Source organism: Eubalaena glacialis, chromosome 2 (genome assembly GCF_028564815.1).
Source record: "Eubalaena glacialis isolate mEubGla1 chromosome 2, mEubGla1.1.hap2.+ XY, whole genome shotgun sequence".
Lineage (NCBI taxonomy): Eukaryota > Metazoa > Chordata > Mammalia > Artiodactyla > Balaenidae > Eubalaena > Eubalaena glacialis.
This window is the reverse complement of record NC_083717.1, coordinates 38,583,381-38,595,724: the sequence shown is the minus strand read 5'-3', so window position 1 is coordinate 38,595,724 and position 12,344 is coordinate 38,583,381. Positions and strand designations below refer to the sequence as shown.

The window sequence follows — 12,344 nt, the reverse complement described above, 5'->3', positions numbered from 1 at the left end:
CACAGATAGCTCCAAATAGGGATCAATTAATTACCCAAATTCTGGAAAATAATAGAGCTATTAAGGTAGTCAATCTTAAAAACAATGACAGGAAGACTAGCTATATATTGATAGGAAGTAGTTATATAACATCAATTGAAAAAGGATTATCAAATTTTATGTGTTGGTATAAAGTTGCAATGACCATGTACAGAAATTGCATATTCCAAGATCAGGCCACTCCCCCACCTCCATGGCCTTGCAGGTCCTCTTCTCTTGCTGGAAAGTCCCTTTCCACCTGTCCACCTGAATTTCTTTCCATCTCCTCTGCCACTGCTATAGACTAAATCACTCTAGGCTCTCACCCTCACCACTGCAGCAGTCTCCTAGTTGGGCTCATTGCCTTCAGTTTCTCTGCAGTCAAGTGATCTTTGACACAAATCACATCTTATACAATATACAAATATACAAATCAGATCTTATTACTCTCCCTGGGATCACTGGCTTCCAAGGTATTAAGGATAAAGTCCCAAAATACTTAACATGCTGAAGATGCCATGCCCGACCTCCCACCATTCTCTAAGCTCCAGCCACAATGGCCTTTTCCTTCCAGGAGCCCATCCCCAACCCCTGGAGACACCAAGCCTAGTTGTTGCCCAGGGGCTCCCCCATTGACACGCTGTGCCTCCTTGTTTAGAATGGTGGCCTGCCCACATGAGCTTGCCATACCCTTTGGCCACAGTGCTTTGGGCAACAGGATGCCCTCACTGGGTGCCTCTGCCCACGTCAGTGTCCCCTGTCCTCCTCCTGTTTAACCCCTCCCCTGGCCACCACATGGTTGCGGTCCCAGCATGCTCAACAGTGAGCCAGCCCCATTCAGACACAGGACACTAGCGAGGCGGCTTCTATAGTAGCCGAGGTAAGAGAACAAGGATGTGAACTAAGAAAAGGGCAACAAGAACAGAAGAGACCCGAGGGCAGTCCAGTGACCTGTGACTTCAGGTGGCCTAAATGAAGTGTTAACCCCAAGCCTCACAGCCATATTGTTGAGCCCAGGCTCAAATATGCAGGAAGGCAAATGAAAGTTTGAACCATGATAATAAACGCTGGGACCTCAACCATGAAAACCATATGAAAAAAAATGGAGATAATAATCACATGTGCCTCTTGGGATTGTTGTGACAATTCAGTAAGATACTGGAAGAGCTTGGCACAAGTAATAGAACCAAGAGGCACTCAATAGTCAGGGACTATAATTATCATCATGGAAAGCATCTAGTGCTGTGTTTGACACATTAGGGGACTCCATAATTGTTAGTTTACCACCACCCCTCTTTTCCCTGAGAGAAGCAGGATCTACATTCCACCAAGTCCCTACCCATTCTTAGGACGTGTAGATTTCAACTCCAGATCTCTTCATAGATGTGGGTGTGGGCATACTACCCAGCAAGGCAATGTTCATGACCAAAAAGATACGGCTTTCTTCTTATAGGGAGGTTGCTCAGTTTATACCTAATAATAACACAGTCAGTGTAGAGGAATCCTTCCTGAAGATTTACTCATTCATAAAAAGTTCTCAAGGTACAAAACAACAAGAAAAAAGGTGTTGTCCAAAATGTGGCCTGGCAGAGTGAGTCAGAGAGATGGAGACCAGCCGGCCACACCTGTGAACGCTCTCAGCCTCCCTGAAAAGAGCATCCCCAGGAAAGCAGCCAAAGGAGGTCAGGAGACAGGAACCCCCAGGGTGGCAGAGAACCAGAGGAGGAATAAAGAACTGGCAGCTCTGGGGACTGAAAAGGGCACAGGGGACAAGGAGGCTTGAGCAGGAGGGCAGAGGCTACAGCACAGAGTGCTGTGGAGGAGGGCAATTGCAGAAGGAAAGCAGGAAATACAACAAGGGCAGAAGAAGGAGGCCCCGCTAACTTCTCCTCTGAGCCACTCTGCATGCAGATGAGCGATTCCCCACCAGTTCTGCACCAAAACCAAGTCCAGTTCTTCTGACTGCCCTGGGGGACTTGCCCCCTGCCTGCCTCCAGAAACAAGGCTGCCACTCAGGGGGAGGGCCACCATGAAAATGTCTAGGAAGGCTAGACTCACATCCAGGGAGGAACCCTCCATGAGCCACAGGCTGGGGCCCCACGTCTAACGTCAGGGTCTTGCATTTGATTTTAGCAGAGCTTGTTCAAAGGGTATTCCACAGTGGCTGTAGAGAAGAACCAGGTAAGGCTTGGCGGACCTGCTCTCTCGAGCTCCAGAGTGAAAGTTGATGGAAGAAATGCTCAACAGTGGGCCCCGGAGGCACCCCATCTCTCACTGACCTCAGTCGTCCTAGAGGTAAAGTAAAGAGATATGAACAGAGCACATTTCGTAAAAGTCTTCTACCGTCATCAGACAAACAAGGGTTCGATGGAGTGGTACCAGTGGGGCCCGCGGCTACCTGCCTTGGCCTCATCTCATTGTTGTTGGCCCAGGGAGCCAGCCTGGCAACTCCAATTGTTTTTTAGTCCAAGACTCACTCTATTAAGACAAAAGGGAATCCACTCCCTCTATCTGCCCCTGCTTTCTCTGGCAAATATCATCATCTTCATCACCTAGATAAAGAGCCCATTTTTCTGAGGCTTTGTTTTAAACGTTCAATCTGGGGCCTTCTGACACCAATTCAAATCTTCAGGTGAAATATACCTCAAAATACCAAATCAACTGTGAGTAGGCTGAGGATCAACTAGGAGGCTGAACTTTGGGCCAAAATAACTATTAAGGACCAGGTCAGCCATTTTCCAGCCACTCTGGGCAGGGAGCCCAGAACAAAGGGGGGAAAAATGCTCATTCGGCTGCTCAACATGGCTAATGTATTCACTTGAAGTAAAAATGTTTGGAGCTTTAATGGAATTAAGTCTCCTTGGTTCCCCTCTGCGCTCCCTTCTTTCCATCCCTTGCTTTCATAAATCTTTGGGGCTCTCTTATTGATTGGCACAGTTCAGATCCACCAAAAAGAAAGGTCCCTTCATAGCTTGAGGGAATTTTCCTGATGCTAACACACTCTCAGGAATTCCACCAAAGCTGGGGAGTAAAGTTTATGCTGCTGTCTCTTTGTCCTACACCCAACCACAACCAGTGCATACAAAACTCCTGCCAGGAGACGAACCACACCAACGCCAGGTCCACGGTTATCTCCCTGGACCTACCCACTCCCAGGAGATGAACCACACCAACGCCAGGTCCACGGTTATCTCCCTGGACCTACCCACTCCTCTTCCTCTGCGCCGTCCCCCTGCTCTCGGGTCTCCACTGCAGCCCCCTCTGAAGCCTTTTGGGCCATGATGTTGTCTGTCCAGGATGCCCCCATCTTCCCATCACCAGCGAAATTACACTTGGTCACTGTTCCAGCCTCGAGTTTGGCTAATGAATCTGAAAGGAGAAGTTGAAGGCCTCTCTCCGTATGGCAAAAACACAGTGGGGGCTGGCCCATTCTGCTGGGGTCCCCTAGGCCTGAGTGTGCTCAGGGAGGCCCTGGATGGGACCCCCAAGGCAATAGATAGGAGAGGTCACCCGCAGGAACCATGGGATTGGGCAGCACCCCAGGATCCAAAGTGTCCAGGCTATTGGCCCCAAGGCACTTGCCCAGGGACTTAGGAATAAATCTCAAGGGGTCTTGTCCGCGGGGAGGCCAGATGTGGCCTGCTCCATGAGCTCGGAGCTGGAGGGGTGGGTAAGCCTCGGACAGGAGGCCAGGAGCCCCCACAGGCCATATAGGAGCATCAGGCCACAGTGAGGGCTGCACTGCTCACCCAGGAAGGGGCCGTCACCTCGAGTTTTCAGCCGTACCCCAGCCCCCAGCTCGAGCTCCACGGCCTCCATCTCTGACTCAGGCATCCAGAATGCCACTGTCTGATCGGGGGTGAGGCTCTCTGTCAGCGCAAGCAGCTCTGGCTTGTTCACCAGCCCCTTCAGCGCCTCAGGCGTGAGTCTGTCGGTGTTCCCCTTGGCTTCCACCTCTGCAGGCACACAGCACGAGACAGTCATTACCACTGTAACAGCAAGCACTCTAGCAGGGCTTTTTAGGAGCCAGGTGAGGCCTCAGTGTTGTACACGCTCACAACCACCTGAACGTAGGGCTCTGAGTTCCCATCCTGCCAGTACTCAAGGAACGCATCACAGAGGAGTTATGGCTACGGGCTCTGGAGCCAGGCTGGCTGGTGCAAATCTGCTTACATGCTGTATGACCACGGGCAAGTTACTTAACCTCTCTCTGTGCCTGACAAATAGGGATAAAAGAGGTACCTACCTGATGGGACTGACGTGACGTGTGAAAGAAATATCGAATGTACATAAAGCACTTAGCATGGGGCCTGGCACTCAGCAAGTGTCAATGTTTTTACTATCCCTATTCACAGATGAGAAAACTAAGGCTTAGACAGGTTAAGTAATTTGCCCAAGGTTACACAGCTAGTCAGTCAGTGGAGGAGGCAGGATTCAAGCCCTTCACACAATTCTGCCTTCCCACTGAGACCCCAGTGACCAGGCAGGGTTCTCACCATGACACTGAGGCCATGGTCCCTCCATCCTCACTAACCAGTCCTTAATCTTGGCCCTCTTATCCCCCTCCTAGATGCCATCACGGCCTCCTAACAGCCTCCTGGTCTCCAGTCTCTTCACTTCCCCAGGGATTTTTAAATTAATTTATTATTTATTTATTTATTTTTGGCTGCGTTGGGTCTTCATTGCTGCGTGCAGGCTTTCTCTAGTTGCGGTGAGCGGGGGCTACTCTTCGTTTCCGTGCACGGGCTTCTCATTGTGGTGGCTTCTCTTGTTGCAGAGCACGGGCTCTAGGCATGTGGGCTCAGTAGTTGTGGCTCAAGGGCTCTAGAGCGCAGGCTCAGTAGTTGTGGCGCACAGGCTTAGCTGCTCTGCGGCATGTGGGATCTTTCCGGATCAGGGCTCGAACCCGTGTCCCCTGCCTTGGCAGGCGGATTCTTAACCACTGCGCCACCAGGGAAGTCCCTCCCCAGGGATTTTAAAAAGCAAATCTGGACTTCCCTGGTGGCGCAGTGGTTAAGAATCCGCCTGCCAATGCAGGGGACACGGGTTCGAGCCCTGGTCCGGGAAGATTCCACATGCCGAGGAGCAACTGAGCCCGCGTGCCACAACTACTGAGGCCTGAGTGCCTAGAGCCTGTGCTCCGCAACAAGAGGAGCCACTGCAATGAGAAGCCCACGCACCACAACAAAGAGTAGCCCCCGCTCACTGCAACTAGAGAAAGCCCGCATGCAGCAACGAAGACCCAACGCAGCCAAAAATAAATAAATTTATTAAAAAAAAGAGCAAATCTAATCACATCACTCACCTAACTTAAAACCACTCACGCAGAGCTCCCCTGCACCCTCGACTGAGTGCCCTCTCTGCAGGGCTGCTCTTCCCCTGCGGGAGCCCTCAGTTCCCAGAATGCCCTCGGCACCCTGCTCCCTCTCTGAAACACCCTTCCAAGCCCTGGCACCCTGCTGATACCTGCTTGTCTTTCAGGATCCAGTACTGGCATTCCCTCCTCCAGGGCACCTCCCCCAACCGCGCCTGCCTGGGCTCAGAGCCCCCGCTAGGGCTCCAGTCATGGCCTGTCCATCTCCTCTACCAGACTGAGAACGGCTTGCGGGCAAGTCCGAGTCTCGCTCATCCCTGAACCCTCAGTATGCAGCTCAGGGTCTGGCACATGGTGGATTCTCATTAAATGTTCAGATACTTAATGAGCAACTGAAAGCATGAATGGATAAAATGATAGAGGGATGATGAGTACCCACTCAACCTCAAAATCTTCTCACACAGGGCAGACAGCAAGGACGTCCTTCTCCAGCCAAAACTGGGAAGAGGAATAAGATCACAAAGGGCCCAAGAACCAAGTGAGAATTTTGGCAGGAAAATGGAGGCCACCTGGCCTGGGCTCTGCACTAAGGCAGGTTCATGGACGCTTCTGCCAGACTGCAGGAGATGGCAGGAGCTGGGAAGGCAACCAGGTCCTCAGCACTGAGGTGGGGCACTGGGGATCCTCTGAGTGAATGGGGAGCAGGAAGAGTCCAGCCAGGGGGCCCTCAGGCCAAACGTGGGCTTCAAGGCCAACCATGCTGAGAAGACACTTTCTAGGGACCAAGAGACCTCTGGAGACAAAGGAAGACCACAGTGTACGAAGGCTCTGAGGGAGAAAGGGCGAAGGGTACCTACTGTAGGATGACATGAGGAAGCCTGTGTTCACCTTCCTGGTGGCGCTGAAGTTGGGCTCGATTTCATTTCCCTTGGGGTCGAACTTACGGCAATGGATGTGACTAGGCCGGATATACAGCACGTAGTAGCGCTCCTGGGGCCAAGTAGAGAGAGAGTGAGGGGCTGCTTCATTCCCTTCAGCCTCCAACACAACACACACTCCCCACGTGCTCCAGTTGCAGCCCCCCAACCTCACTCTCTACCCCAGAATCCCACCCCAGCTCCAAAAGATATTCAAGCTGGCCACAGGCTCCCACTCCCAATATTCATTCATTCATTCATTCATGTGTTTATTAGAGCACTTGCCACACATAATGAACCATGGCTAGATGTCCATGAGAGGGCAGGCTCAGAGCCTGACCCCAAGGCCTCCACATGTCAGAGACAGAAAGAATATACAGAAAACCATAACCCGAGCACCAAGGAGCCCAAATACCATGAAGCAGGAGTGGAAACAGCCAAGATGCCATGGAAAGGGCACTGAAATGGAGTTCTGAGTGAGGACAGCCACTGTGCCTCTTCCAACAGATGTGAGTCCTGGAGCAAATCACCCCTAGCCTCAGTTTCCCCTGTTGCCTGGAGACAACGTGATGTCTACTTTCAGGCACGTTGTAAGGGTTCAAGGAGCAAGCACAGTATAAAGCATGAAATGTGCTGTAAATGCTCTTTGCCAGCTATCCTAATCAAAACAGGAGACTGACGACATTGTAGATCAACTATACATCAATAAAATTTTAAATAAATAAATATTATAATAAAACACACACACACACAAAACAGGAGATTAAAGAAAAGGAAACCACTTCCTGGCAGAAACAGAGAAGGCAAGGTCTCAGAGTGGGGAGAAACCTGCAACTGTGGGATAAGGGTGTAGGAAGAATATTAAGAGCCTGGACAAGTACATAAAATAAAAGTCAAGGTCCTGTGTGGATGTTTGAGCAATGCAGGACCCTTAGAGGTCTCATGGGAGTCCAGGCTGGGGAAGCAAGTGGGGGATCAGCCTTTAGCTGGCATTTGGAGTTTGCATTTTATGTGGTAGACTAGAAGGAATCCTGAAAGGTTTTTGAACAGCAGCGAGACCCTGAGAGATGTCTTTCAGGAGACAAGCTGGCAGCAGGGCAGGAATGGGCGCTGGGTGCAGCCAGAAGGCAGGAGAGGGGGTGCAAGGTTTAGTCAGGACAGGCTGAGTTCCTGAGGGCCCATGTGAGGTGAGCAGACATGGAAAGAGGAAGGGAGGGGAGGGGAAAATGGTCAAGGTAGGAGGCCTACGGGACTAGGCATTACTCACCTGGGGGAGGGGGGAGGGGAGACAGTGGAGGTTTGCTGGCTGGTGGTCGGGGGCGTCTAGTGCACTATCATTAGGAAAGAAGGAGTTGGAGGAGGCAAATTTGGAGAGGGCCTGGAGAACACCCTGCCTGTGGAGGACGGCCGAGGCAGGCCAGCTCCACATCAGCTACTGCTGGGCTCTCCTGGGCAGGCTGGCTAGGGTTCCAGACTGCTCTGCTCAGCCTGCTGACCTGCGTGCTAAGGAGGGGAGGGTGCAGCAAAGCATCTCTTGACCTGAAACTAGTGCTGAGCGGGAGCCGAGGCTGTTCACATGCGGTGTGGGTGAGAAACCAGCTCTGTGTAGCCCCAGGCCTTTGGCCTACCTCAAGAAGGGATTTAATGAGCTCGGTTCTACAGATCAAGGAGACAAGGTGGTCAGCACATCTGGTGGGGTTATTTGTGGGGGGAGGGGTGGAGACTTAGAATTAGTGCTCAGGAAAGAAACACTGGCTAGTACAGGATGGAGAATGCCAGGTGTGTCCGTGGACATCTGAGATGGGCGGGTGATAAAGGGCATAACCCCAGGAGGCTGAGAGGACAAGAGGAGAAGGGCATGGACATGGGAACCAAAGCCCCGGGTGGTATCAGCAACGTGGACTTCACACTCAGGCTGGAAACAAAGGCCCAGAACTCAGCAACCCTCCTCCCACCTCAACGCTCTCACACCCCTACACACGTGGAGGTCCAGGTCCACACCAGTGACCTGCTTTATAAAAATCCAACATTCCAAAACACCCAGCCACACAGTGATATTAAAAGATGTGCAAGAGAATTCCCTGGCGGTCCCGTGGTTAGGACTCCGTGCTTCCACTGCAGGGGGCCAGGGTTCGATCCCTGGTCAGGGAATTAAGATCCTTCAAGCCTTGAAGTGCAGCCAAAAAGAAAAGAAAAAAAAAAAAAAGATGCGTAAACGCATGCTAATATATTCACCACTCTGCAAATGCGGTCACTTCAAGGCGCCTTCTAACAGCAAACTCCAACAGTGCATTTAAAGGAATTCAATTTTAAACAATTCAAAGTACACACGACTTCCCAGCTACAGAGCTGGTACCCCTAAAGGGGAAGGTCACTGTTGACCTTGCACCCACATAGGCAGATAACTTCACTCTGACCTTGTCCATCAGGTCCGGAGGCAGTGGGAACCACCAGGCCAGAGGACAGGAGCTGGGCCTTCAGCCCCAGAATGAAGAGCCACTCATCCTGCCTACCCAGCAAGCTTCCCAGCATTCTAAATTTGTTCCATCAGAAGGTGACAGGACCTCTTCAGAAGGCAGGCCTTCCAGCCCACTCAGAACCCACAGCCTGAGCCCTGAACCACTCACCTCACCCTTTCCTGCTCTCAGCCCTCCCAGTCCTGGCCCCAAACACACTCCTTGGGTTTAGGGCCTGGTCTGTTTTCTCAGCAAGAACCCAGGCCCTCCCATCGCACCCAGCACAGCCCTAACTGACCTCTTCCATCTGTCGCTCCTTTTGGCTGCTAATCTCCCAACCAACCACCCCCCCACCTGCCCTGTGAGCCCCTCAAGGAAAGAACTGGACCCCAAGTCTTGGCACTGGCAGAGCCAAGCAGAGAGATGCTTTGGTGGGTGAGGACCCTGAAGCCAGTGCCCTGTGGATGCCCCCAGGGAAACATCCTCACCTTCCTGCCATGGGCATCCAAGATGCTGTGCCGAGATACATCGACCAGTTCTCCTTCCAGCAGGACGCCATTCCCCCTAAGGATGAGAGAGAATGAGGGCTCAATTGGTTCTGTCAGTCCTCAGGCAAGAACCACAAGTGCGATGGCCCAGGTCAGGGTCTGCACTAGGACAGAAGCAAGTCCCAGGTGTGTCTCCCATTTACCTGGTCCCCGGGCAGGCCCAGTATGATGCAGCCCCTTTCTCTGGGCTCCCACACTGGGCCTCCACTCCTCTGAGGGTCCCAAAGGCTGGGGCACCATCCAGAGGGTAGGAAGGAACATTGACAGGCTGCAAGACCGAGCTATGGCCCCTTCTGCAGGGGGTTACTGTAACCAGAGCCTCAGTCTTCTTATCCACCAAATGGGAGAGTAATAGCCACCTCACTCTGCTTCTATGACGATGACATACGATCATGTATATGAAGGCACTTTGTAAACTATTAAGTGTTCACTAAATAGAAAGGACTTTACTTTTTTTTTAAACATCTTTATTGGAGTATAATTGGTTTACACTGTTGTGTTAGTTTCTGCTGTATAAAACAGTGAATCAGCTATATGCATACATATATCCCCATATCCCCTCCCTCTTGCGTCTCCCTCCCACCCTCCTTATCTCACCCCTCTAGGTGGTCGCAAAGCACAAAGCTGATCTCCCTGTGCTATCCAGCTGCTTCCCACTAGCTGTTATACATTTGGTAGTGTATATATGTCCATGCCACTCTCTCACTTTGTCCCAGCTTACCCTTCCCCCTCCCCGTGTCCTCAAGTCCGTTCCCTACGTCTGTGTCTTTATTCCTGTCCTGCCCTTAGGTTCATCAGAACCATTTTTTTTTTTTTTTTTTAGATTCCATATATATGTGTTAGCATACGGTATTTGTTTTTCTCTCTCTGACTTACTTCACTCTGTATGACAGACTCTGGGTCCATCCACCTCACTACAAATAACTCATTTTCGTTTCTTTTTATGGCTGAGTAATATTCCATTGTATATATGTGCCACATCTTCTTTATCCATTCATCTGTCGATGGGCATTTAGGTTGCTTCCATGACCTGGCTATTGTAAATAGTGCTGCAATGAACATTGTGGTACATGACTCTTTTTTTAAATTATTTTATTTATTTATTTATTTTTGGCTGTGTTGGGTCTTCATTGCTACGCGCAGGCTTTCTCTAAGCAGGGGGCAGGGGCTACTCTTTGTTGTGGTGCGCCGGCTTCTGACTGTGGTGACTTCTCTTGTTGCAGAGCACGGGCTCTAGGTGCGTGGGCTTCAGTAGTTGTGGCACATGGGCTCAGTAGTTGTGGCTCGGAGGCTCTAGAGCGCAGGCTCAGTAGCTGTGGAGAAACGGGCTTAGTTGCTCCGCGGCATGTGGGATCTTCCCGGACCAGGGCTCGAACCTGTGTCCCCTGCATTGGTAGGCGGATTCTCAACCACTGCGCCACCAGGGAAGCCCCATGACTCTTTTTGAATTATGGTTTTCTCAGGGTATATGCCCAGTAGTGGGATTGCTGGGTCATATGGTAATTCTTTTTTAGTTTTTCAAGGAACCTCCTTACTGGTCTCCATAGTGGATGTATCAATTTACATTCCCACCAACAGTGCAAGAGGGTTCCCTTTTCTCCACACCCTCTCTAGCATTTATTGTTTTTAGATTTTTTGATGATGGCTATTCTGACCGGAGGACCTTACTTTTTTATTTCACCAAATTTTTGTTGGGGGGGCGGGATCTAAGCTGCTATAAAGTATCTTCCCTTTGCACCTGTTTTAAAGCACTTTCATATTCCTGTTCTCATTCGTATCCACTTTAGAAGTGGAGAAACCCAGACTCAGAAGTTTCATGACGAGCCCAGGATCGCAGGGTCCCTCACTGAGAGGAACTGGACCCCCGCTTCCCAATTCTAGTTTTCATAAAAGCAGAACCTGGGGACTTCCTTTTCTGGAACCACGGAAATGGGAGAGGGGTGGGGGCAGCTGAAGGGATGGGGATGAAAAGTGAAAACTCCCTGGACCTTACTTGCCCCTACCGACCCCCGCCCCTTACGCCCTTCATTCTTTAGTGTTTTTAATTGCAAATGGAATGGTCCATTCGTTCTCATGACCTCGGCGTCCGCGATGGCAGGGCCTGGCCCTCCGGATCCAACACGCCCTCCAGACAGGCCTTGCCCCTCCCCCAGCCCTGCCAGGCCAAATCCGACCTGCTGTTGCCTTCCAGCAGGACACTGTCCCTTCCGGAGAGGGGTGCAGCCTGTGCAAAGGCCTGAAAGCAAGGCAGCGGGGTGAAGCTTAGTCACCGAGGTGGGGTTGAGACAAAGGCTGACGTGAAGTAAGCACCACCTTTTGAGCCCTGCTTGGGAGTCGGGACCGACCCTCGGTGAGCTTTACGCCGATCAGTGTCTCAGGGTGGGTGCGCTCCGAGGGGAGCGCAGGGAGGAGCGGTCTGGAGGCCAGGGAGGTCTTTAGCGAGCCCCGCCTTTCCTCCCACCCGCGCCCGACCCCGCTGGCGCACCCCCTCCCCCTGCCAACCAGGGAGCCCGGATTCAAAGCTGAGCCTCGGGAGCCAACGGAGGCCTGGCCCGGGAGGCGGTGGGGAGACGCGGGCGGAGCCTACCCCTGGTGGGCGGCGGGGTCCCAGGCCCCGGGCAGCCGCGCGCTCTGAACCGCCTTGTTCCGGAGGGCGCTGTCGTGATAGATGCGGCTCATTCTCCCCACGGCCGCGGCGCCCTCGAGGCCTGGCGCAAGGAGCCTGCACGCGGGGCTGGGGGCACCGCGAGGTGGGGTACAGCGAGGGGAAGCGCCGGGAGGACGCGCGGAGACCAGCGATTCCCAGCTGCAGATCCGGGACAGGCGCAGCCCGGCCCCGGGCGTTTCCGCGCGGGATTTAAAGGGGCCGAGCCCCCTTCCTGTCCGCGGGACCTTGCTTGGCGGGAGGTGGGCTTCCCTGAAGACCCGGCTGGGACCTTAGCCCCGGGGGTGGGGGTGGGGAAGAGAGCCACTCCCTTCTCTTTCTCTCCCGCTTCCTTGTTACTAGAGGGAGACCCCTGCCCGACACACGCACAAAGGGGAAATTGAGGCCCAGAGAGCCTATAGGATCAGCTCTGAAAGGATGAGTTTC

General features: G+C 52.4%; 1 protein-coding gene across 2 annotated transcripts; it reads right to left on the bottom strand.

The window, feature by feature from the left end:
* Positions 1-1,510: 1,510 nt before the first annotated feature.
* ARPIN (actin related protein 2/3 complex inhibitor) lies at positions 1,511-12,095 on the bottom strand. 2 transcript variants are annotated; one of them, XM_061179947.1, is made up of 6 exons: positions 11,841-12,095; positions 9,194-9,269; positions 6,190-6,322; positions 3,786-3,974; positions 3,224-3,387; positions 1,511-2,307 (listed from the first exon to the last, which is right to left on the bottom strand). In XM_061179947.1, exons 1-6 carry the CDS (start codon positions 11,930-11,932, stop codon positions 2,299-2,301), a joined length of 663 nt encoding a protein of 220 aa, XP_061035930.1. In that variant the 5' UTR covers positions 11,933-12,095; the 3' UTR covers positions 1,511-2,298. The 2 variants fall into 2 exon arrangements, with proteins under 2 accessions (XP_061035930.1, XP_061035928.1); XM_061179945.1 differs by having other exon boundaries at positions 3,768-3,974; positions 11,841-12,094.
* Positions 12,096-12,344: the final 249 nt, after the last annotated feature.